Here is a 24,290-nt window from a genome sequence, read left to right as displayed (position 1 = left end):
AAGGTCATGTGAATAAATGATGTTAAAGCAGTAATGGGCAGCCACTACAATTTTTTGAATTAATGGTTTTATTCTGCGCTTACATAGCATTCAACCCACATAATGCAGTTTATTTAAAAAATAAATGGAAGTGATTATTTTTTTAGAATCAAACTGAAACAACCTCAAAAAGCACTAATTGCTCAGCACTATATTGAAGGCAAGGATATTATTAAGCGGTGGGCCATTAACGGCTAAGGCCTTAGGGAAGAGAGCACAATATAGTAGTTAACTGGGAAAAAAAGGATATATCCACACAACATTGAATCATGTTGAGAATGTAAAGGTTTTGTTCAGGTAATAAGGAGGATAGCAGATGCTTTACAGATGTTAGTGTGAGTTAGTGTTTTTGTTCTCCGGAACCTCTTTTTTTATACTAAATATATCAGGGACTCCCTCATAATCAGAACACAACAAGTTATATCAAAATAGCATACATAGTTTTACTAGGACTTGTGCAGTGCATGGCTGGATGAACCAAGTCTCGGGCCCTGGGAAGGAACATTTAGGCATCGTAGAGAATCTTTCATTTTTCAAGCTAATTATCCTGACAATTTACAGAGAAAACTTTGCAGTTTAATAACAATAAAATGGGATTACATTATGTATTGCGATGAAAAATGTATAATTGGTGGAGTAAGCCTACTGTGGATACCTATATCCCTGTGAGCCTCCCAGGCCCATAAAGCCTTGGGTTAAGAACATCAACTGTATATCAACAATATTACAATACATTGTATTGTATTAAACACTCAAACGGTTTCCACTGATCCCTTGACAAAATGTGTTTCAAATCAGGTGCTGTTAGTAATTCATTAAAAAATAATAATAAAAAAATTATTCAAACACTGTTTTATGTTAAATGGATCAGCACCACACTGAGACCAACATCTTGAGGCTGTTATAGAGGTGTTCCCACACACACCAAACACGTGTCTCTCTCTTGAACACACAAACATTTAAAGTCAAGAGACTAAAAGGTGGAGGCAGTGGCACACATTGCTACTCCTCGGTCACTGCTTCATCCAGCCCAGCCTTCCTGTGAGAAAAACACACCCAGCTAATTCACCACGCAGATAACGCACACACACACAGCCCAGATATTGGGTCACAAACTGCCAAGGTTAATCATCAACGAGCAGTGGAATGGTCGAAGAATGACAGCCAGCTAACGTTAGTTAGATAATATTGTCGCCCACACACACACACACACACATTACAGCCCTCCTATCTGTCCTAAATCATAAGCGCCACACCATTTTAGTCTTTATAACAACAGCTGGGAGCTTGAGCATTAGATTATCCAGCTCCATGACTAACTGTAGCCAGATGGACAGACAGACAGAAACTAACCTCCAACCTCCATTCAGAAGGAAGGAAAGGTGCGGGGATCGTGGCATACCTCTGTTAGGCAGCTCCTGCAGGGGAATGGTATCCCCTCCCCCGTCGTAGGGGAGATAGGGGTCGGTCTCGGCTGAGATATCCTCCATGGTTGACTGACAGTTGGTCGCTAAGCTTACGTGAGCTCTCTCACTCCGCGTTAGCTACTCGTCTCTAGGCGAACTGTTTACCATGGAGGCAGCCTCCATGATTTACAGCAGCCACGAATAGTGTAGCGGGCTGGGTGCGTAGGCTTATTTGTGACTGTGTGTGTGCGTGAGTGACGATGTCTCTGTGTGTGTGCGTGTGTGTGTGTGAGCCGAGCTCTCAGCAGTTGACTGCTAAGGGGCCGGTGATGTCGTCACAGGAAAGACTATCGGCTCGCACTGGTTGGTTCCTAGGGTAGACAACTGGCTGAGCCAGTACTGCTGGCATCATATTGATCTGTATTGAACACAGCACTATACAGTACATTACAGTTTTAATTTGCTGCTTACCAAGGAATTAACAAATGAATATATTAATGTTAGAAAAACTGTTTTTCTACACAATCAATAGGCCTAATTGACTTAAATTAAGCAATTTCTCAGAGGCAGAACAGTGCACACACACACACACACACACACCAAAATGTCATTAGAGCAAAAGCCACAGCAGGGGAGAGCAAGAGAAATAACCGGAAGATGAAAACTACCATAAACAAATGAGTGAAACCAGTAGTACGAGACAGACACTCTCCTCTACCTTCTCCTTCCCTTTCCACAAACACATTAACTTTCTCTCTTTTGCTCTCAAACACGTATGCACAAAGAGGATATGAAGCCATGTGTGAGATTTCATCTGAAGGGTTCATAGCTACCAACAGTGCCTTCAGAAAGTATATCCCTTAACTTAGTCTACATTTGCTGTGTTACAGCCCAAATTCAAAATTGATTAAATATATACGTTTCCCCTCACCCATCTATCTACACACAATACCCCATAATGACAAAGTGAAAATGTTTTTAGAAATGTTTGCAAATTTATTGAAAATGAAGTACAAAAATGTAATTTACATAAGTATTCACACCCGAGTCAATACATTTTAGAATCACCTTTGGTAGTGATTACAGCTGTGAGTCTTTCTGGGTTAGTCTCTAAGAGCTTTGCACACCTGGAATGTACAATATTTGCACATTATTCTTTTAAAAATTCTTAAAGCTCTGTCAAGTTGGTTGTTGAGCATTACTAGACAGCCATTTTGTAACTAGGCCACTAATTCAATGTCGTCTTGGTAAGTATATGCTCTGCCTTTTATTTTAGGTTATTGTCCTGCTGAAAGGTAAATCCATATCCCACTGTCTGGTGAAAATGTAGACTTAACTAAGTTTCCTCTATGATTTTGCCTGTGCAAAACATTTATCCCAATTTTTATTTTTATTAAATAAAAATACTCCCTAGTCCTTGCCAATGACAAGCATACCCATAACGTGATGCAGCCACCGCCATGTTTGAAAATATGAAGAGTAGTGCCCAGTAATGTTTTGTGTTGGATTTGCCCCAAACATAAACTTTGTCCTGAATAAAATTTGTTATTTGCAGTTTTAGTCAGGGGTTGTAACCGGTTCAGGGAACAGAACTGAAAAATAAACTACATTTTTAAAAGGAACAGAACCAGGCCGAGAACAAAAGTGATCTATACTGTTCTGGATCAGAACCGTTATTTTAAAAGTATGGGAACCGGTTAATGTTATTTTACGTTCCGAGCATGTTTTTCAGTCCCACAACAAACACCTATGCAAAGCCCTCACTGTCACTCAGAAGTGCATTCCAGTGCCTACCAGCTGTAAATCTTTGCCAATGTGAGTGTGTAGACTATAGCCCCTCCCCCTCCCTACAAAGCATGCAAAGTCTACTGTAGCTACTGACATTACAGGCGTGATGCAGAAATTAGGGGGAGATTTTTTTTTTATTAGAGAACAATTTATTAACTTTTTCAATGCTAGTTAAGGATAACAAAGTTATGGTGTTTCACAGTAGATGTATTAACTACAAAAAGGTAAGACGTGTTTTTATTTTAATTCTGGTGCCGCTCTGAACACACAAGTTTGTTAGCTAGCTAGCTTGTTAGTAACAATAGAACGTTAAAGAAAAAAATTATGGTTCTGTTCAGAACAAAACGATTGGAAAATAATTTAGGTTCCAATGCCTGGTTTTACTTTAGTGCCCTGTTGCAAACAGGATTTTTTTTTTAAATCAGTCATTAAACATTCTTAAAAAGTGACCATTGGCCTTGTGGTTAAATCCCTGTGCAGTTGCTTTCCACTCTGGCAACTGAGTTAGGAAGGACGCCTGCATCTTTGTATTTATTTTATTTAACTAGGAAAGTCATTAGCCTAGTGTAGTGACTGGGTGTATTGATACACCTAAAACACTTCAACGAGCAGGCCTTTCTAATCAACCTGGCCCGGGCATCCTGGAAGGATATTGAGCTCATTCCGTCAGGAGAAGATGACTGGTTATTCTTGAAAAGTGCTTTCCTCAATCTTAAATAAGCAAGCCCCATTAAAAAAAATGTAGAACCAGGAACAGATATAGCCTGTGGTTCACTCCAGAGCTGACTGCCCTCGACCAGCATAAAAACATCCTGTGGCGTACGGCATTAACATCAAATAGCCCCCACAATATGCAACTTTTCAGGGAAGTTAGGAACAAATATACACAGGCAGTTAGGAAAGCAAAGGCTAGCTTTTTTTAAACAGAAATTTGCATCCTGCAGAAAACTCCAAAAGGTTCTGGGACACTATAAAGTCCATGGAGAAAAAGAGCACATCCTCCCAGCTGCCCACTGCACTGAGGCTAAGAAACACTGTCACAACTGATAAATCCACAATAATTGAGAATTTCAAAAAGCATCTCTCTACGGCTGGCCATGCTTTCCACCCGGCCTACCTTACCCTGGTCAACAGCCCTCCACCCCCCACAGCAACTTACCCAAGCCTCACTTATTTCTCCTTCACCCAAATCCAGATAGCTGATGTTCTGAAAGAGCTGCAAAATCTGGACCACTACAAATCAACAGGGCTAGACAATCGGGACCCTCGCTTTCTAAAATTATCAGCCGAAATTGTTGCAACACCTATTACTTGCCTGTTCAACCTCTTTCGTATTGTCTGAGATCCCCAAAGATTGGAAAGCTGCCGCGGTCATCCCCCTCTTGAGAGGAAGAGACACTCTAGATCCAAACTGCTACAGACCTATATATCTATCCTACCCTGCCTATCTAAGGTCTTTGAAAGCCAAGTTAACAAACAGATCAGCGACCATTTCGAATCCCACCGTACCTTCTCCGCTATGTAATCTGGTTTCAGAGCTGGTCATGGGTGCATCTCAGCCACGCACAAGGTCCTAAATGATATCATAACCACCAACAAAGAGAGACAATTCTGTACAGCTGTATTTATCGACCTGGCCAAGGCATTAGACTCTGTCAATCACCACATTCTTATCGGCAGACAAAACAGCCTTCGTTTCTCAAATGACTGCCTCGCCTGGTTCACCAACTACTTCTCAGACAGAGTTCAGTGTGTCAAATCGGAGGGCCTGTTGTGTGGACCTCTGGCAGTCTCTATGGGGTGCCACAGGGTTCAATTCTCGGGCCGACTCTCTTCTCTGTATACATCAATGATGTTGCTCTTGCTGCTGGTGATTATTTGATCCACCGCAGACACCATTCTGTATACTTCTGGCCCTTCTTTGGACACTGTTAACTGACCTCCAGACGAGCTTCAATGCCATACAACTCTCCTTCCGTGGCCTCCAACTGCTCTTAAATGCAAGTATAACTAAATGTATGCATGCTCTTCAACCGATCGCTGCCCGCACTTGCCGGCCTGTCCAGCATCACTACTCTGGAAGGTTCTGACTTAGAATATGAGGACAACTACAAATATCTAGGAGTCTGGTTAGACTGTAAACTCTCCTTCCAGACTCACATTAAGCATCTCCAATCCAAAATTAAATCTAGAATTGGCTTCCTATTTTGCAACAAAGCCTCCTTCAATTGGGTTGTGCCGTGGCGGAGATCTTTGTGGGCTATACTCGGCCTTGTCTCAGGATGGTAAGTTGGTGGTTGAAGAAATCCCTCTAGTGGTGTGGGGGCTGTGCTTTGGCAAAGTGGGTGGGGTTATATCCTTCCTGTTTGGCCCTGTCCTGGGGTGTCCTCGGATGGGGCCACAGTGTCTCCTGACCCCTCCTGTCTCAGCCTCCAGTATTTATGCTGCAGTAGTTTATGTGTCGGGGGGCTAGGGTCAGTTTGTTATATCTGGAGTACTTCTCCTGTCCTATTCGGTGTCCTGTGTGAATTTAAGTGTGCTCTCTCTAATTCTCTCTTTCTTTCTCTCGGAGGACCTGAGTCGTAGGACCATGCCTCAGGACTACCTGACATGATGACTCCTTGCTGTCCCCAGTCCACCTGGCAGTGCTGCTGCTCCACTTTCAACTGTTCTGCCTTATTATTATTGGACCATGCTGGTCATTTATGAACATTTGAACATCTTGGCCATGTTCTGTTATAATCTCCACCTGGCACAGCCAGAAGAGGACTGGCCACCCCACATAGCCTGGTTCCTCTCTAGGTTTCTTCCTTGGTTTTGGCCTTTCTAGGGAGTTTTTCCTAGTCACCGTGCTTCTACACCTGCATTGCTTGCTGTTTGGGGTTTTATGCTGTACAGCACTTTGAGATATCAGCTGATGTACGATTTGATTTGATTTGAATCGTGCTGCCAAACATACCCTCGTAAAACTGACTATCCTGCCGATCCTTGACTTCGGCGTTGTCATTTACAAAATAGCCTCAAACACTCTCCTCAACAAATTGGATGCAGTCTATCGCAGTGGCATCCGTTTTGTCACCAAAGCCCCATATACTAACCACCACTGCGACCTGTATGCTCTCGTTGGCTGGCCCTCGCTTCATATTCGTCGCCAAACCCACTGGCTCCATGTCATCTATAAGTCTTTACTAGGTAAACCCCGCCTTATCTCAGCTCACTGGTCACCATAGCAGCACCCACCTGTAGCACGAGCTCCAGCAGGAATATTCCACTTGTCACCCTAAAGAAAGATGACATTTTGACTGCTGTGCTGGCACCATCAAACCAAACAACCAACCAATGAAGCCCCTACCTTTTAGCACGGATCCTGTTGCTAGGTGATGGCACAGGCGAAATCAACCATCTGGAGTTTGGAAGTAAATCCCAACAGAGAGTACCAAGTTAACGTGGCACCAGGGTTCTAGAGATCAGATGAACCAGCACTCCAGAACCAAGTATGTTCTATCTCCACAGTTCCAATATGTAATTCCTCTGTTCAAGGTCTGGATCAGGTAGTTCCATTCTGTTCCACTACAGAACATTCCCACATCTGTCTGACACAGCACACCAGGTGGGCCAGACAAGGGTCCACTTCCACCCCCAACACACACTGCATATAAATAGCACGAGACACACAGAAAGGCAGCTTAACCTACTGGCACAATCCTGACAGATACCGGCATTTACACTTCATGGATTGCCACTAGGCAAGTGCTGATTGGACATCAAGCTGCCAAACTGGTTCATGGGAATTTATTTTTCACTCCCCTAGTCACTTCATCCAGTTTCTACACTATATATACAAAAGTACGTGGCACCCCTTCAAATTAGTGGATTCGGCTATTTCAGCCACACCCGTTGCTGACAGGTGTATAAAAGAAATTGAGCACACAGCCATGCAATCGCCTGTGATGGAAATGTTATACTCATGTGCTTCCCTTAGGACTAATTTATGTGTTCTATTCATGTGCTGTTCTAATGACCAATTTCTGTGTTAATGCAAGTGGCTGACTGAATCTTCCCCATCAGTAGCTGCAATTTGGCAGTACGCCCAGACCTTGTTTTGAGAACGAAAGATTTCTCAGTTTCAGGGTCTCAGCTTAGAGAGAAGAAGCCTTGTGAGGTATTGTTACATGTTATGAACCAGTATTGGTCGGACACATGAATGAAACAAAACTAGAATAGCCGTATATAAGGCAACTGCTGGGACTACCCAAGCAGAGCTCCTGACTGACATGTGTGCATTGAGTTGGTTGAAATCTCTCCAGTGCGCTGGCAATAAACAATGATTCATTTAAGATCGTCTATAGAGTGTTGTGGAAATTCTTACACAGGGACACTGAAAGGCAAACATTGGCAGTAGAATGGCCCGTACTGAAGTGCTCAGTGACTTTCAACATGACACTGTTATAGGATGCCACCTTTCCAACAAAGCAGCTCTTCAAATTTCTGCCCTGCTAGAGCTACCCTGGTCAACTGTAAGAGCTGTTACTGTGAAGTGGAAACGTCTAGGAGCAACAACGGCTCAGCCACGAAGTGGTAGGCCACACAAGCTCACAGAATGGGACCGCCGAGTGCTGGAGAGCATTAAAATTGTTTGTCCTCGTTTGCAACACTCACTACAGAGTTCAAAGTACAAGTACTGTTCGTTGGGAGCTTCATGAAATGGGTTTCCATGGCCGAGCAGCCGCAAATAAGCCTAAGATCACCATGCGCAATGCCAAGTGTCGGCTGGAGTGGTGTAAAGCTCACCACCATTGGACTCTGGAGCAGTAGAAATGCGTTCTCTGGAGTCTGACGGATGAATCTGGGTTTGGCGGATGCCAGGAGAATGCTACCTTCCCAAATGCATAGTGTCAACTGTCAAGTTTGGTGGAAGACGAATAATGGTCTGGGGCTGTTTTTCATGGTTCGGGCAAGGCCCCTTCGTTCTATTAAAGGCAAATCTTGATGCGACAGCATACAATGACATTCTAGACTATTCTGAGCTTCCAACTTTGTGGCAACAGTTTGGGGAAGTTCCTTTCCTGTTTCAGCCTATGGTTTGTCGAGATGGGTGTCGAAGCCAACTGACATTTACTCCTGAGTTTCTGACCTGTTGCACCCTCTACAACCACTGTGATTATTATTATTATTATTATTTGACCCTGCTGGTCATCTATGAACATTTGAACATCTTAGCCATGTTCTGTTATAATCTCCAACCGGCACAGCCAGAAGAAGATTGGCCACCCCTCATAGCCTGGTTCCTCTCTAGGTTTCTTCCTAGGTTCTGGCCTTTCTAGGGAGTTTTTCCTAGCCACCGTGCTTCTACATCTGCATTGCTTGCTGTTTGGGGTTTTAGGCTGGGTTTCTGTACAGCACTTTGTGACATCAGCTGATGTAAGAAGGGCTTTATAAATGAATTTGATTGATGGAAGAACTTGACTGGTCTGAACAGAGCCCTGACCTCAACCCCATCAAAACACCTTTGGGATGAATTGCAACGCCGACTGAGAGCCAGGCCTAATCACCCAACATCTGTGCCCAACCTAACTAGTGTCTGTGGCTGAATGGAAGCAACTCCCCGCAACAATGTTCTAGTGGAAATCTTTCCCAGAAGAGTGGAGGCTGTTATATCAGCAAAGGGGGGGACCAACTCCATATTAAAGCCCATTATTTAGGAATGAGATGACGAGCAGGTGTTCACATACTTTTGTATATATCATGTGGGCATGTGTATGAACACTGACTTGGGTAGCCTGTTACTTAGTAACATGTGGATACACCTACAGGCAGTAGCTTACACCAAGGTTCACTGAGAACGTTTGCAGACTTGGAGAATGGAGACCACTGATTGGGCAGAGATTACTGAGAGTGACCTTGTAACCCAACTCACACTCATTCCCTAGGGGGAAGGGAAACAGGACTTTATTAAATATGGTACTTAAAACATACATGGTTAAGTAGTTTTCTATAATTATCTTGTAACAAAGTACTGACCTTTGACCTTTGAGTATGAAATGTCTGCCAGTGTTGAATGTTATGGTTAAAGTTAGACTCCAGACTGAGTCAAGGGATCACTGATAATGTATCTGTGACGCTATGTGATTCTATTGCAGCTGATGTTGTGACATCCTACAAGCCTCTCGGCTGGTGTTTACAGAACATTAGGTGCGGTGTGATTAAGAAGAAGGGTATTCTCAGAGAAGGCCCGTTAGAATTTGTTTCTGCTTCTGCTCTGGAGGTGTCTCCCTGTTAAATAAACAAGATTGGATTCTGATTGATGTTATCAACAACTGCTCTCCTTTTGGTTCCCCGGAGAATTCCCTTTATACACAGACACACTACTAAACAAAACCGGGCCACCCTCACTGGAGCAGAGATAGCCAGTCTCCACTGGGTTGTTAATTATCTATGGTCTCTGGTCTCCTTGTCACAGGCACACTGTAGGACACCAGTAACACTAAAGAAAAACATATCCACATGGCCTAACCAAGTTATGGTAGGCTACAGCAGAGTGCGCTGGTTTGACATAACATTTCCTAGTTAGCTGGCTGTGAGGACTCCCAGAAAGAAGCAATGTAGCCTTAACATGCCCTGAGGCTCCAGCAATGTTGCATTAAAGCATTCAGACTCACTAACCTGGTTTCCAAAACGTTTCAACATTCAACTGCTACAGCCGTTCATTGACTTGCTTGGAAATATGACGAGAAGTTGGCTGAAAAGAAGTAGAAACTCAGCAATTCATAACTGCTTTCAGAGGTGCACGCACACACAGACATGTAAACACAGGAGGAACTCTGCGCTTGTACACACTGGTGAGAGACAGTGGATAAGGAGTATTGTGCAGCAGAGTAAAAATGCCAAGCACTGTGTGCCCCTAAGCACAACTTCAATTAGATTTTTTTTTTAAATAACTAGTTTCGACTAGTATTACATCTAATCAGACTCAATCAACATAAATAAAAGACTGTCCATATTTTGGCTTTCCTTGACCTCTCCTTACATCAATGGTTTGATGAATGTACTTTAAAACCTCACTGGATCAGTGTCCCGAAATTAGGACAGTTGTTGCTCAATATACGATATGTGACTAGAATACCGTTGTAAACAACAGCCAATTTTCCAGGACATAGACATGTCTTATATTGTCAGAAAGCTTAGGTGATTGTTAATCTAACTGCTGTGTCCAATTTACAGTAGCTATTATAGCGAGAGAGAAAAAAAAACATGCTATTGTTTAAGGATAGTGCACAACAACAAAACACTTATCAACTGGCTTGATACATTCTGGCAACTGGTTTGATACAGTCACCTCTGATGGTATATAATGTACTTACATTCAGTAACCTTCCACTGATTTGTCATCCTTAGGGTCCCAGAGATAAAATGTAGCATAGTTTTGTTTGACAAAATTAATTTTGATATCCTAACACACAAAACGTTGCTTAACCCGGTCAAGTTCAGTTTCTGTGCAATCCTCAGACACTCTAGAAGGCAACCGAACTTGTTTCATCATTCTACATTACGTATTAGCTACACAACATGTCAATTAGCCCATGAAGGTAAGCCATCATTACGCAACAATGAGACGAGCATGTTCACTTGATTGAGTGTGTCATGGTCCAATGACCACCTATCGTTTTGAAACATAGCTAACTAGATAGCCAATGAGCTGGCCTTTACAGTAGTATGTGAACGCCCTTTGTACAACAAACAACCATCATGATAGAGCTGTGGGCAACAGGGTTCATTCTCAAGAGGAAAGCAAACAGGACGTACAGTAGTTTACATTACACAGCTGTTCATTCTCTTCTACAAACTTTTCTCAAAACTGAAAAAGTAAACGGATGATCTCCGCATGTGTATTTCCCACCATAAAGCATGGAGGAGGTGGTGTTATGGTGTGCTTTGCTGGTGACACTGTCTGTGATTTATTTCGAATTCAAGGCACACATAACCAGCATGGCTACCACAGCATTCTGCAGCGATATGCAATCCCATCTGTTTTGGGCTTAGTGGAACTGTCATTTGTTTTTCAACAGGACAATGACCCAACACACCTCCAGGCTGTGTAAGGGCTATTTTAACAAGGAGAATGATGGAGTGCTGCATCAGATGAGCTGGCCTCCACAATCCCCAGACCTCAACCAAATTGAGATGGTTTGGGATGAGTTGGACCGCAGAGTGAAGGAAAAGAAGCCAACAAGTGCTCAGCATATGTGGGAACTCCTTCAAGACTGTTGAAAAAGCAAACCAGGTGAAGCTGGTTGAGATAATGCCAAGTGTGCAAAAGCTGTCATCAAGGCAAAGGGTGGCTATTTGAAGAGCCTCAAATAAACTAATTCAAATATATTAACACTTTTTTGGCTACAACATGATTCCATGTGAAGTTGGCTGTCCAGTGGTTTCAAAAACAATGATTGATAGGCAGCTTAAACGTTTTGAATTCAACCATTGTTTAGGTTCAAATACACATTTAGATTTGTGAACAGCCATCCACATCAACCACAATCCGTAAGGTGCAAATAGCCAAATGAGAGCAGCAGTGTGATTCACATCAATGTGCTATGTAGAGATCAATAATAAGTGATATCCGTATCACCGTAGACTACAACACTACTGTCATCCTGACCTCCAAGCGTTTATTCAAGTTGGATCATCTTTTGGAGGCCGACAGCAGTCACACCATTGGACGACATAGCTTGGACTGTAGCCTACAAAAGCATATTCCAGCGATCCATCAAACACATTTGGTCTGTCATCATAGTGGTCTCGGACCTGAGGTCAGACTTGCTCAGGTGGAACAAACTTACTGTAAATAAAAAAAATGTAAATCGCAAACATCCTTTCTGAATTTAAAAAGTAATCCTTGAAGTAATCTTCTAGTGTTTTTTTAAGGGAAAGGGGGATACCTAGTAGAGGTCGACCAATTAAAAATAATAATAACAATTTAAAATATATATATATATAATAAAATCGGGCATTACCGATTAATTAGGGCCGATTTCAAGTTCTCATAACAAATCGTTAATCTGCCTTTTTGGATGGCGATTATGCCCGATTACATTGCAATCCACGAGGAGACTGTGTGCCAGGCTGACCACCTGTTATGCAAGTGCAGCATCAAAAGGACCTTGTGGCTGCAAGGAGCCAAAGTAAGTGCTAGCGAGCATTAAAATTATCTTAACATAATCACTAGTTAACCTAGTAATTTCATCAACAATGTGTAGTTAACTTGCTTGCCCTGCGTTGCATATAATCAATGCGATGCCTGTTAATTTATCATCGAATCACAGCCTACTCCAACGTCGCCAAACGGATGATGATCTAAAAAAAAAGTGCATTCGCGAAAAAAAGCACAATCGTTGCACAAATGTACCTAACCATCAACATCAATGCCTTTCTTAAAATCAATACACAAGTATATATATTTTTTTAGACTTGCATATTTAGTTAAGAAATTCATGTTAGCAGGCAATATTAACTAGGGAAATTGTGTCACTTCTCTTGCATTCAGTGCAAGCAGAGTCAGGGTATATGCAGCAGTTTGGGACCCCTGGCTCGTTGCGAACCATTTCTTCCTAACAAAGACCCTAATTAAATTTGCCAGAATTGTACATAATTATGACATAAGATTGAAGATTCTGCAATGTAACAGCAATATTTAGACTTAGGGTTGCCACCCATTCTATAAAATACAGAATGGTTCTGTATTTCACTGAAAGAATAAACGTTTTGTTTTCAAAATTATAGTTTCCGGATTTGACCATATTAATGAACTACTGCTCGTATTTCTGTGTGTTTATTATAATTAAGTCTATGATTTGATATAGCAGTCTGACTGAGCAGTGGTAGGCAGCAGTAGGCTAATAAGCATTCATTCAAACAGCACTATCCTGCGTTTGCCAGCAGCTCTTAGCAATACTTGATGCACAGCGCTGTTTAGGACTTCAAGCCTATCAACTCCAGAGATTAGGCTGGCAATACTATAGTGCCTATAAGAAGATACAATAGTCAAAGGTATATGAAATACAAATGTTACATAGAGAAATAGTAGCCGCATCATAATTCCTATAATAACTACAACCTAAAACTTCTTAACTGGGAATATTGAAGCCTCATGTTAAAAAAGGAACCACCAGCTTTCATATGTTCTCGTGTTCTGAGCAAGGAACTTAAACATTAGCTTTCTTACATGGCACATATTGCACTTTTACTTTCTTCTCCAACATCGTGTTTTTGCATTATTTAAACCAAATTGAACATGTTTCATTATTTATTTGGGACTAAATTTATTTGATTTATGTATTATATTCTGATAAAATAAGTGTTCATTCAGTATTATTATATATATAAAATAGTAATAAATTGGCCGATTGAATTGGTATCAGCTTTTCTTGGTCCTCCAATAAAAATCGGTATCGGCGTTGAAAAATCCTTATCGTCGACCTCTAATACCTAGTCAGTTGTACAACTGAATTCCTTCAACTGAAATGTGTCTTCCACATTTAACCACGCTGTAATCTGATTACAATGTTTTTGCTGGTAACGTTTTCTAATCAGTTACTCCCTAACCTTGACAGCTTCCTATTTCAATGTATGGCCTTTCTTTTGCATTTCAAAGATGATGCAACAAAAATCGAAATAGAAAACATTTTTTTGTATGTTTCATCTTTTACCAGATCTATTGTGTTATATTCACCTACATTAATTTCACATCTCCTCAAACTTCAAAGTGCTTCCTTTGAAATAGTATCAAGAATATGCATATCCTTACTTCAGTTCCTGAGGTACAGGCAGTTAGATTTGGGTATGTCATTGTAGGCAGAAATTGAGATGAAGGGTCCTTTCCAGAAGAGGTTTAATACAGGTAATCCATTTCTGATCCTTCTTTCAGACTCACATATTCAGTTCAGACGCACTTAAAATGTCACACAAAAACCCTGAAATAGGTTCATGAGGGAGCTTAGCTTTCGATTCAATTTCATTTAAAAAAAAACTTCAGATTGTGAATAGTAATTAGGGAAGCTTGCACTGTCACTGTAGCCAACTGTGACTTGTCATATTAAGGGAGTTGAGGGAGTCGTTTCTCTGTGATTTGTCATATTGAACATATCAGATAGAAGGGAGCTGTTTCTCTGGGACTTGTCATATTAAAACATCATATCAGATATGAGGGAGTTGTTTCTCTTTTGATCAGCTACTAGAACCCAAACCTAGAGCAGCAGCAGGAAGCCAGTGTAACTACGGTAACAAGACATGACTCAGCAAATCAAGCATCAGGCCAGCAGGCAGCAACAGGATACAAGCAGGAAAACCTATTAAAGCAGCAAATAAGGCCAAAAGCAGCACAACCATAAACACTGCAAAATGTAACGCCACAAGTCACGACCACAAAGTAAACAGGAAGTGAAGCACAATGAATAGAGTAGTGAATGAGGTACCGCATGGATGGCGATAGCAGAGAAAGTATCAAAACAAAACAGGAATGGACAGTCTGGTTCCAGATCTGTTTCTTTGTACTATATTAGCCTAGTCCTATGGCTATTGTCATGCAAAAACATGTTTGTTGATCTGGGACCAGGCTAATATGGACTGGGGGGGGGAACAGACCCTCTTTATCTGAACAAGTCAGCCCAGCCAGACCCTCTCTCCGTTGGGAACAGCAACCCAGCGCCATGGGCAGTTATGGGGGTCTGATGGCGTAGTCAGCAGCAATTAGCAGTGGGCCTACCTGGTGAGGTGGTGTCTCCATCCAGAAGGTTGTCATCCTCAGAGGTGTGGAAGTCCATGACAACCCCTGTGCCATCCAGCAGCTCCTCGTCGCTGCTGGCGCTGGTGATACTGTTGTAACCGTTCCTGTAGTAGCCGCTCCTGTTAAAGAGCTGCTCCGACTCCATTTAGCTACGCGCTACACACGCAGTGCCCTGAGTGGAGGGAACACACACAAACTCAGATCACAGGGTAGGGCACTGTGGCGATGCCGTTGTAGCTGTTCCTGTGTAGTGGCTCCTGTAGTAACACACACACACACACACACACACTCAGGCAGACAAGGAAGTCCACGGGCTGGCTGATTAGGGAGTTGGAACCAGAGGGCCGAGTCTGGTAAAGGTTTCGGTTTCAGATTAGGTCTGACTCCGAACCTGGTACCAACCTCAGTGCAGGGTTGTTTCTAGTAGTGACGGAAGGAGGAAAGGGCGGAGGTTATTAGAAGACATGAGTGTGAGCCGTCAGACCCAGACGCTTCACTAAAGAGGAAGATGGATGAGGAAGAACAGCAGTAGCAGTACACCCATATGCTGTATCTTTCTACTGTCAGTATGGAGGACTGATGATGGAGGGCCCTGGTTGTGAACATCCTAAAGCCCATGTATCTCGTTACCTCCATCTGTCTGTCGGAGTGTGTGCTAGATAGTAGTAACGAGTCTGTATGCCCTGCACGTTGTGCACGTCACCTCTCTGTCTGAATCTGAACTCTGTCGTTTTGTGTTTGTTCCTTTGTTTATATGGTCCCCACTCAGATGGAGATATCGATTCCTATTTGAAATATTTATACCTCTCCAGTCCATCAGTTATGTGGGGCATTTGTGCTGCATCCGTTTTGAGGATACACATGAATGCAAACAAAACATTTCTGTGTGGGAAGAACTAGCCAGGAGTGTGTCGTCCTATTTTTAGATTGGGGATTAGGATGAACAGAGTGACACACATGAACAGGAGTGGATACATCCTGTCCACTGTACAGTGATGTGATGCTGGTTTAGAACAACACTCCTAGAGCACAGTAACTTCACTATTGTGCCCACTAGTGTTGGCAGGGGAAAACAACACCTTCCAGATCAGAAATAAAATAAAAATGTATTCATCACATGCTTCGTAAACAGCAGGTGTAGACGAACAATGAAATGCTTATGAGTTGGCTTGGGGGTGTGGTTTGATTTGGGTGTGTCCTTACGGGCCCTTACCAACAATGCAGAGAAAAAAAAGAGAAATAATAGAAAAGTAAACCACGTAAAAATAAAAGTAATAATAAGTACACAATGAGTAACGATAGTTATTGTACATATACACTTGGAACCAGTACAGAGTCGAGGTACAGGGGTACTAGGTAAATATGTACATATAACTAGGAATAAAGTGATAGTTAATAAACAGTAGCAACAGCGTATGTGATGAGTTAGTAGAGAACTAGAGAGGAAGGGGAGATACACCAACATCTGAGCTAGATCATCAAAGATAGGATAGCTACTATCTGACTGAATAACCAGGTTAATAATTATTCTAAACAATTGTTTCTGGTCTAATGCAGCAAGATGTGATCTTTTTTCACTAGCTACCCTATATGACTGAATACGCAGGTTAATGATTCTTCTAACAATGGTTTCTGGTCTTATCTAGCAAGACGTGATCTTTTTCCATGTGGTAAAACAAGCTAGGCCTATGAGTTGAAATGGAAGCAGGTTGAGCTAACGATACGTTTAAATTTAATAGAACTAGTGTATAATCATCCCATCCAGACCCAATGCAATGAACTAAATTAATCCAAAAGTGAACCATATGAAATCAAAAGGCATTTCATCTGTAGACGAGTCACCAAGTAACAGCCAGACAACAGGTGTAGACTAACAGTGAAATGCTTAATTACAGGCCCTTCCCAACAATGCAGAGTGAAAGAAAATAGAGCAATATTAGAAACATTTTTTTTAAAGTAATAAATACACAATGAGTAATGATAACTTGGGACATATACAGACGCAAGTCACACAAGTCACAAGCTCATTATGACAGGAAGAAAGAGTCAGAAGTCCTCCTAGGCCTGATCCAGATCATTTGCACTCATCAACATTCAACAATGAAAACAATAGGACATGATAGCTTAACTGATGTCACTACAGCTTATGTTTCATTCAAGTATAATCATTGCGGACACGGCTCTGTGAACACCACGTTGTGAGACAGACACACATCATGTCACATCAACATTTTCTCATAGGTGTCTATGAAGGAAGAAACGCACCAGAGAGCCTACATTTCCCTAGCCTGGTCCCTTCATATACAGTAACCTACTATTTTCTATTGTTGTCATGCCAATACACCAACAGTCTGGACCACTAGGCTAACAACTCCCTCTCACCTTGAATGAAGAAATCAATTTGAGCTGGATCAAATCAAAGCATGAAATTAAATTCTGTTTGCTTTTAGAAGCTGGTTGAGAGAATGGCCAAGAGTGTGCAACGTTGTCATCAAGGCAAAGGGTGGCTACTTTGAAGAATCTAAAATATATTTTGATTTGTTTAACACATTTTTTGATTAATAGAAGATTCCATATATGTTATGTCATAGTTTTGATGTCGTCACTACTATTCTACAATGTAGAAAATTGTAAAAACAAAGAAAAACCCTTGAATGAGTGTGTCCATAATTTTGACTGGTACCGTATGACATATTTAAATTACTAACATCTTGTTACATTTTCACATGGAACTGTCTGTTCCTACCCAGTCTGGAGAGGTGCATGTTTCTTCCTCTCACCTTTTCACAAGGTTGAGGTAAAGTCGTGAACATTATTGGTCAATTTAACAAACTTCAGGCTTCATTATCAACAGAGGGAAATGTTTAGTTTACAATAGCCCAATAAGAGCCAATAGTGAAATGTACACTCCCAGGGGAGTCTCAGAACCAGCCTGACATGACAAACCAAATGGGTATGAAATGATCAATCATAAATTGGCTAAGTATCTTTATAGACTTCAATCCAACAGATGTCAGGTACATGAAGTTGCTTACTGCACACTAAGGCTAAGCTTTTGATCTCGTATCAGAACAAATACAGCATTAGGTTAAAGTTGACAGGATGATGAATTTATAAACAGCTACTAAAATGCAGTGATGGGGTCAAATCCATTTTAATTCCAGTCAATTCAGAAAATAAACCAAATTCCCCCCCAAAAATGTTTTTATTGACAAGCTTTGAAGATAATTGGAATTTCAGTGTTTTTCCTGAATTGACTGTAATTTAAATGGAATTACCCCTGTAACAGTATAACTTTAGACCGTCCCCTCGCCCATACCCTGGCGCAAACCAGGGACCCTCTGCACACATCAACAACAGTCACCCACGAAGCATCGTTACCCATCGCTCCACAAAATCCGCGGCCCTTGCAGAGCAAGGGGAACTACTACTTCAAGGTCTCAAAGCAAGTGACGTCACCGATTGAATCACTATTTAGCGCGCACCACCGCTAACTAAGCTAGCGTTTCACATCCGTTACACCCCCAACCCTGCTACAATGGATACTTGTTCCTTATCAATTTTCACTCTGACATTTTAGAATGTGTGAGAGGAGTGAGGTGTGTAGAACATATGTGTTTGAATGGCAACAGCATTATTGCCACCTCCTACAACTTATAGAGGAGAGGAGAAAGGGTTCTCTTCTGTCAGTAGTCAAGGAGCTAAAGTGTTGCCAGGGGAGACTGTTGCTGGGATATGACTCAACGTTTTGCCTGTCCCTCAGGTGATATGATCACATCTCCTGTAAGGCATAGTCCCCACTGCCAACACTACAGGTTGACTTGACACACCTCCAAACAAAATAAAAGCAATATATTTTTTTTAACTACTATACCTTCCCTACCTACTGTAATAATCAAGGATATAGCCTTATAATGCAAAACTGTTCAATTGCAAGTTGTGAGAAACCTTAAAAGAAACTTGTGTTGTCACATTATAGAAGTGAGAGTTAAAAACAGATGATTCTTCTATAATATGTCAGCACTGTCATAGATGGAACACCAAATATGGACATGAATATTGTCTCTTAAATTCTATGAATTCCACCCTGCACTTAAATAATATAAAGAGTACCAGCAGGCACCTATTTCAGTCCACTTCAAGCACAATGGACTCCAACCGATGCTCTGGTCAAGAGCTCCAGAAGGCTAACTTAATCATGCAGCACTGAAAAGACAAGTGTGGCTCATGAGTTTATTAAGCAATTACATCCCATCATGCTAAGGGTCATGTATAAAATTATGATCGGGCCATTATGTTGCCTACCATGGCTATGCCCCCATAGGATGACAATCCCCTCCTCCACAGGGCACGAGTGGTCACGGAATGGTTTGATGAGCATGAAAACGATGTAAATCATATGCCCTGGCCGAATCACTCACCAACTGAACACTTATGGGAGATTCTGGAGCGGTGCCTGAGACAGCTTTTTCCACCCCCAATAAAACACCAAATTATGGATTTTTTTTGTGCAAGAATATTGGAGGGATGTGACACCAGAGTTCCAGACACTTGTAGAATCTATGCCAAGGTGCATTGAATCTGTTCTGGCTCGTGGTGGCCCAATTCCCCATTAGGACACTTTATGTTGGTGTTTCCTTTATTTTGGCAGTTACCTGTAGCTGCATGGGGCAAATGAATACGAGCAGAAACTAGAAAAAGACATCCACTTATCCTAAAAAAGCTCATGTTCACCCAAAGAAAGTGTGTTGTGAGGCCTGGGGTTCTTTCTGTTGCTCACATGCAGAGGCCAATCTATGCCCCATACTCACCCTAGCATTATATTTTGCAGTATGTAGAACACAGCTGACACATTCCATTCAGGACAACGCATGGGTGAAAAGAAAGGAAAAATACATATCACTATGCAATACCTCCATATAGATTTATGCCATAACATCTGCATGCAATACAAACTATATGTATCTCTGTTTTGCTGTGTAAGCTACCTTGCCACTAAATAAGCATGAAAATACCAAGTTCCACTGCAACTACAGTATCTGTCATCACGCGCCTTTCTGATGTATCATGCCATGGGGGTGCTATGACATTTTTGAAAGCTAGGTCAGCAGTGTTTCTGGATGATACAACAAATGTTATAACTTACAATGACATCATCCTAAATGTCACATAAAAGATGCCGCCAGCTAGTTAGAACCACAAATAAGTACGATTTATCTGGGAATAACTGTCTCGTAGTATGATATAAAAGCAAACTAGAATTTTGCTAACGAACCAGCTACGACTGGCAGGGGCTCGAGCGCTCCTTCATAACATCAGTTGGTTAAGGGGGCCTGATCGATTTTGATGCAATTTCACCATTTGGTATGATGAATTTCACAAAGCGATTTCTTATTATATGCATAACTGACCTGTCAAACTTCTCTATAAATGCATCATATGCTGAATATGTGCAACATCATTATGGTGACAATTATTTAAAGCATAATGCAGGGAGAGATGAGCAACATGTATTCAGTTAAAATTGCCAACGGTAGTTACGATAGTGTGTAAAATATAACCTCATCACATCGCGGTGTGCACCAGCAACATACTTTACCTTTGCAATCCCTATTCCACCCGGGACATACCGAATCATCCTTTTCTTGAGTAGAAACGGAGAGTTTTTACTCAAATATATTTGACATTCTCCTCATGTTTTTTTGTCCCGCTCCTGTGGGTCGTCACTAGTTAATTCATACATACATAAAGTAATAAACCCCGCCTATTTCTACAATTTCGATTATTTTTTAAAACCTAACCGTAACCACACTGCTAACCTTATGACTAACCCTAACGTTAAATTAAGACCAAAAGTTATTTTTAGTTTTCATGATATTAACGACTTTGTGGCTGTACTGTCTAGTGGGGGGGAAATCCTGTACCGGTGACGTTAACATCCGGTTTCTTGATCGCCCGCCGTCGTAAGGAGCGAGAGAAGAAGCAAAGAGGCTGGATTTGACATTATTATTAAAATGTTTCATCAAGTACAATAAAACAATATACATTAAAAGCCAAAACTATGACATTGTATTCGGAATAGTCAGAGTGCAATGTTTTAGATTTGAAGGCAAACAAGATCATATGACACATTTCTAGCAAACAAAGGATTTGACCTATATAATGGATGTATTATTAAACAGATTCTTTCATCCATGTCCTCATTTCATCCATCATAACACACACATACAGTGCTTCATTGGAAACCACCATGCATTTGGTAAAAGAGGAATATCTTCTGGTCATGGCTAACATTGGATTGTGGTTTGAAAATCTAGTTTCTCTTGTTTGAAAGGTCAAAAAGCCAGAAAGTCAATCACATCTTTAAAAGCTGGTGAACTTCTTGATTGCAGCATCATAACTCATTTGTGGTATAAAAAAAAAGAGTGTAAAATCCTCATACCAATATCACCATCTACTGGTTGTATACAGCATACCAACGTTGACATCATAAACATGGTAAATCTGCTCTTCCAGTGTTTTTTTCTTTCTGATAGGAACGTGCTTATGTCTCAATTCTCCACCCTTTTCCCTGAAATTTGATTGTACCCACATGGATTAAAAATGATAGGATTGGTGTAATGGCCACATGCTTACGCCAATCCTATGCTGTTAAATCTATGTGGGGGAGTGCACAAGTGCACACTTCAAGACAAAGTGTGGAGAATTACGACACACCTTTGATTGTCAGTCCTTTCCACCCAAACTGTAGTAGAAGCTAGTGTCTCTGCGATGTTGCTGCACAGGCATGTTTCTCTGTGTGTCCCTGAGCTTCTCCAAGTCAATCTCCAGCAGAACCATGCCTGTGTTCTCTCCTCCACAGTCCCCCATCACCACCCCCCAGGGGTCCACAGCCAGGGCGTGGCCGTACGACGAACGCTTCTCATGGTGACTGCCCACTTGGGCTGCAGCAAGGACAAAGCACTGGGTCTCAATGGCCCTGGCGCGAAGCAACACCTGCGATTAGAAGAGCAGCGTGTTTTATATTGGTCCACATTCTTCAATACTGGTCCTAAAGAGTAGGATCCACAGGGGTTCTAGCCCAGTACTAAGGCTCCTGAATCAACTAATGAAGTGTATGATTTGAATCAGGTGTGTATGTATTGGACTGGAACAAAAGCCTGCATACCCTGTGGGTCCCCAAGACCATGACTCTTCAAGGAATACCTAGGATAGGATAAGTAATCCTTCTCACCACCCCCCCCTTAATGATTTAGATGCACTATTGTAAAGTGGCTGTTCCACTGGATGTCAGAAGGTGAATTCACCAATTTGTAAGTCGCTCTGGATAAGAGCGTCTGCTAAATGACTTAAATGTAAATGTAAATGTAATGTTCGAACAACACTATTATAACTTGTATTAAAACATAGAAATAGCAGTGCTAGAAATAGTAGCTAGTAGAAATTATAGTGCAAGACAGAGGAAGATGTGTGTTTCTGCAAAAATCTATCCCACCTCCCAATGGGCAGCTCCTGTGGCCACAGTGAATGCTGACGGGTAGGTCAGAATCTCCGCCCCCTGTCGCAGCAGGGCCAATGACAGCTCAGGGAACCTCAGGTCATAACAGATACCCAGTCCCACCTGGAACACAATACAGTGACAGAATACTGGGGTGGTAGATCTAAGAATCTGGTGTACAAAGATGGAGGTTAGTTGCAATAACAATTCAATGAGAGCAGGATTGGTGGAATCATAGAATGACCTTGCCAATGGGAGTTTGAACTGGAGGAATGAGGCTGGATCCAGGTATGGTGAAGGCACTCTCTTTTAAGGACACGCCTCTTCCTGGCAGCTCCACATCAAACAAGTGGGACTTCCTGTATACGGACACTATATCACCTGTAGAGTTAAGTGAAAGTGTCAGCACTTCAGTGTGTGTGTGTGTGTGTGTGTGTGTGTGTGTGTGTGTGTGTGTGTGTGTGTGTGTGTGTGTGTTCATACCCTTTGCATTTATGATGATGTGACTGTTGTAGATTCGCCTGTCCGTCTCCCAGTCATGCCCTCTCTCATGAAACCCTCCAAGAGAGAGCCACACGCTCAGCTTCCTAAGAAAGGACAGATGTGGATTAACTGCAAAAACACCAATTAATAACAGAACATGATGAGATGAAGTCCCCCATTCAATAATTATTATTACACTAGGATGTAATAGAAATTAATAGAATAGACAACCACACTCAGTAGCTAGGAGTACTCACTTGGCGAGCAGTGTGTAGCGTGAGATAATGTCTCCCGTTAGCCTCTCAGACAGATTCAGGGTCTCCTCTCGACTAGAGCCGATGTAGTCAAACCCCTCAGGTAGGAAAACCATGCTGGCTCCACCCTCTTTTGCCGCCTGCACCAATCGCTTGCAGGCAGTGAAGTTGGCCTCCTTGTCAGGGGTTGAGGTCACCTGGCACACCGCTGCCACTGGATGAGGTGATGATGATGACATCCTGGGAAAAAAAGACACTTGAGTTTACATTTAGTCGGGCGGCAGGTAGCCTAGTGGATAGAGCATTGGGCCAGTAACCGAAATGTTGCTAGATCAAATCCCAGAGCTGACAAGGTAAAAATCTGTCATTCTGCCCCGGAACAAGGCAGTTAGCCCACTGTTCCTAGGCCAACATTGTAAATAAGAGTTTCTTCTTAACTGACTTGCCTAGTTTTTTTTAAAGTCAAGCATCTAAAGGATTCATGTTAGTGTAAGAGGTAAAAAATATGTGGCTAGTTATAATAGCTGAACATTACTCATTGACCTACATTCACAAGTCAGTGACACTAGTAGACCTTGACAGAAAATGAATTAAAGACAATAAGTTTTAATTTTAGAATAACCAATTCAACCCTAATCCCTCATTTAATGGGCTATGGTAACAGACACATGCATTAACAACGTTAAAAGGTTAACTGGTGTCGTTACCTTTGATGCACCCCAATGCAGCTCGAGCCCCAAGAAGAATGACAGTCCAGTAAATGTTTCACCCGAGTTCTTCTCAAACTGCACCTGAGCACGAACATTGGCTTGACGCAAGTGTCAAAACAAATCTGTCTGTATCCGACTGAGCAACACCAGAAAGTCTCTTCTTTGCTCGTGCTGTACTTTGGACTCTGTTTTAATTTCAAGTGAATGCAAAATCCAGTCAGTAAAGTATCAAAACATCAACAATGTAACTACCTACGTTGTGTTTGCGGCGCCAAATTGCACGACTACGAGACAAGCTAGTACAACATTCTTCATGTGTTGTTTTGATTACGA

At 41.8% G+C, this 24,290-nt stretch overlaps 2 protein-coding genes across 10 annotated transcripts in view; both read right to left on the bottom strand.

Annotated features, from left to right (window-relative positions):
* Positions 1 to 20,907, bottom strand: part of LOC135510461 (H(+)/Cl(-) exchange transporter 3-like) — a 54,444-nt gene extending 33,537 nt beyond the window's left edge. For 2 of the 9 annotated variants that reach the window (XM_064931405.1, XM_064931412.1), the window contains exon 1: positions 1,442 to 1,720. In XM_064931405.1, coding sequence (XP_064787477.1) covers positions 1,442 to 1,529 — 88 coding nt within the window. In that variant the 5' untranslated portion in view covers positions 1,530 to 1,720. Of the gene's footprint in view, positions 1 to 1,392; positions 1,421 to 1,441; positions 1,721 to 6,585; positions 6,924 to 9,896; positions 9,973 to 10,594; positions 10,782 to 14,991; positions 15,292 to 20,611 lie in introns of those variants that run through there. The other 7 variants (XM_064931403.1, XM_064931408.1, XM_064931409.1 and 4 more) reach the window with 7 other exon arrangements.
* A 96-nt stretch (positions 20,908 to 21,003) lies between these two features.
* Positions 21,004 to 24,282, bottom strand: nit1 (nitrilase 1). The gene is made up of 6 exons (XM_064931413.1): positions 23,955 to 24,282; positions 23,251 to 23,487; positions 22,994 to 23,097; positions 22,755 to 22,891; positions 22,508 to 22,633; positions 21,004 to 22,008 (listed from the first exon to the last, which is right to left on the bottom strand). The coding sequence occupies exons 1-6, from the start codon at positions 24,050 to 24,052 to the stop codon at positions 21,739 to 21,741; spliced, it is 972 nt and encodes a 323-aa protein (XP_064787485.1). The 5' UTR covers positions 24,053 to 24,282; the 3' UTR covers positions 21,004 to 21,738.
* Between the last annotated feature and the right edge of the window lie 8 nt (positions 24,283 to 24,290).

Source organism: Oncorhynchus masou, chromosome 23 (genome assembly GCF_036934945.1).
Source record: "Oncorhynchus masou masou isolate Uvic2021 chromosome 23, UVic_Omas_1.1, whole genome shotgun sequence".
Classification (NCBI taxonomy): Eukaryota; Metazoa; Chordata; class Actinopteri; order Salmoniformes; family Salmonidae; genus Oncorhynchus; species Oncorhynchus masou.
This window is presented reverse-complemented; position numbering and strand designations above follow the sequence as displayed.

Coding starts and splice junctions, on each gene's coding strand:
- nit1 (XM_064931413.1), bottom strand. CDS start 24,052: ATGTTCGTGCTCAGGTGCAGTTTGAGAAGAACTCGGGTGAAACATTTA. Junction 22,892..22,993: donor CATCATCATAAATGCAAAGG/GTATGAACACAC, acceptor TTAACTCTACAG/GTGATATAGTGTCCGTATAC. Junction 22,009..22,507: donor CAGGAGCTGCCCATTGGGAG/GTGGGATAGATT, acceptor TTCTAATCGCAG/GTGTTGCTTCGCGCCAGGGC.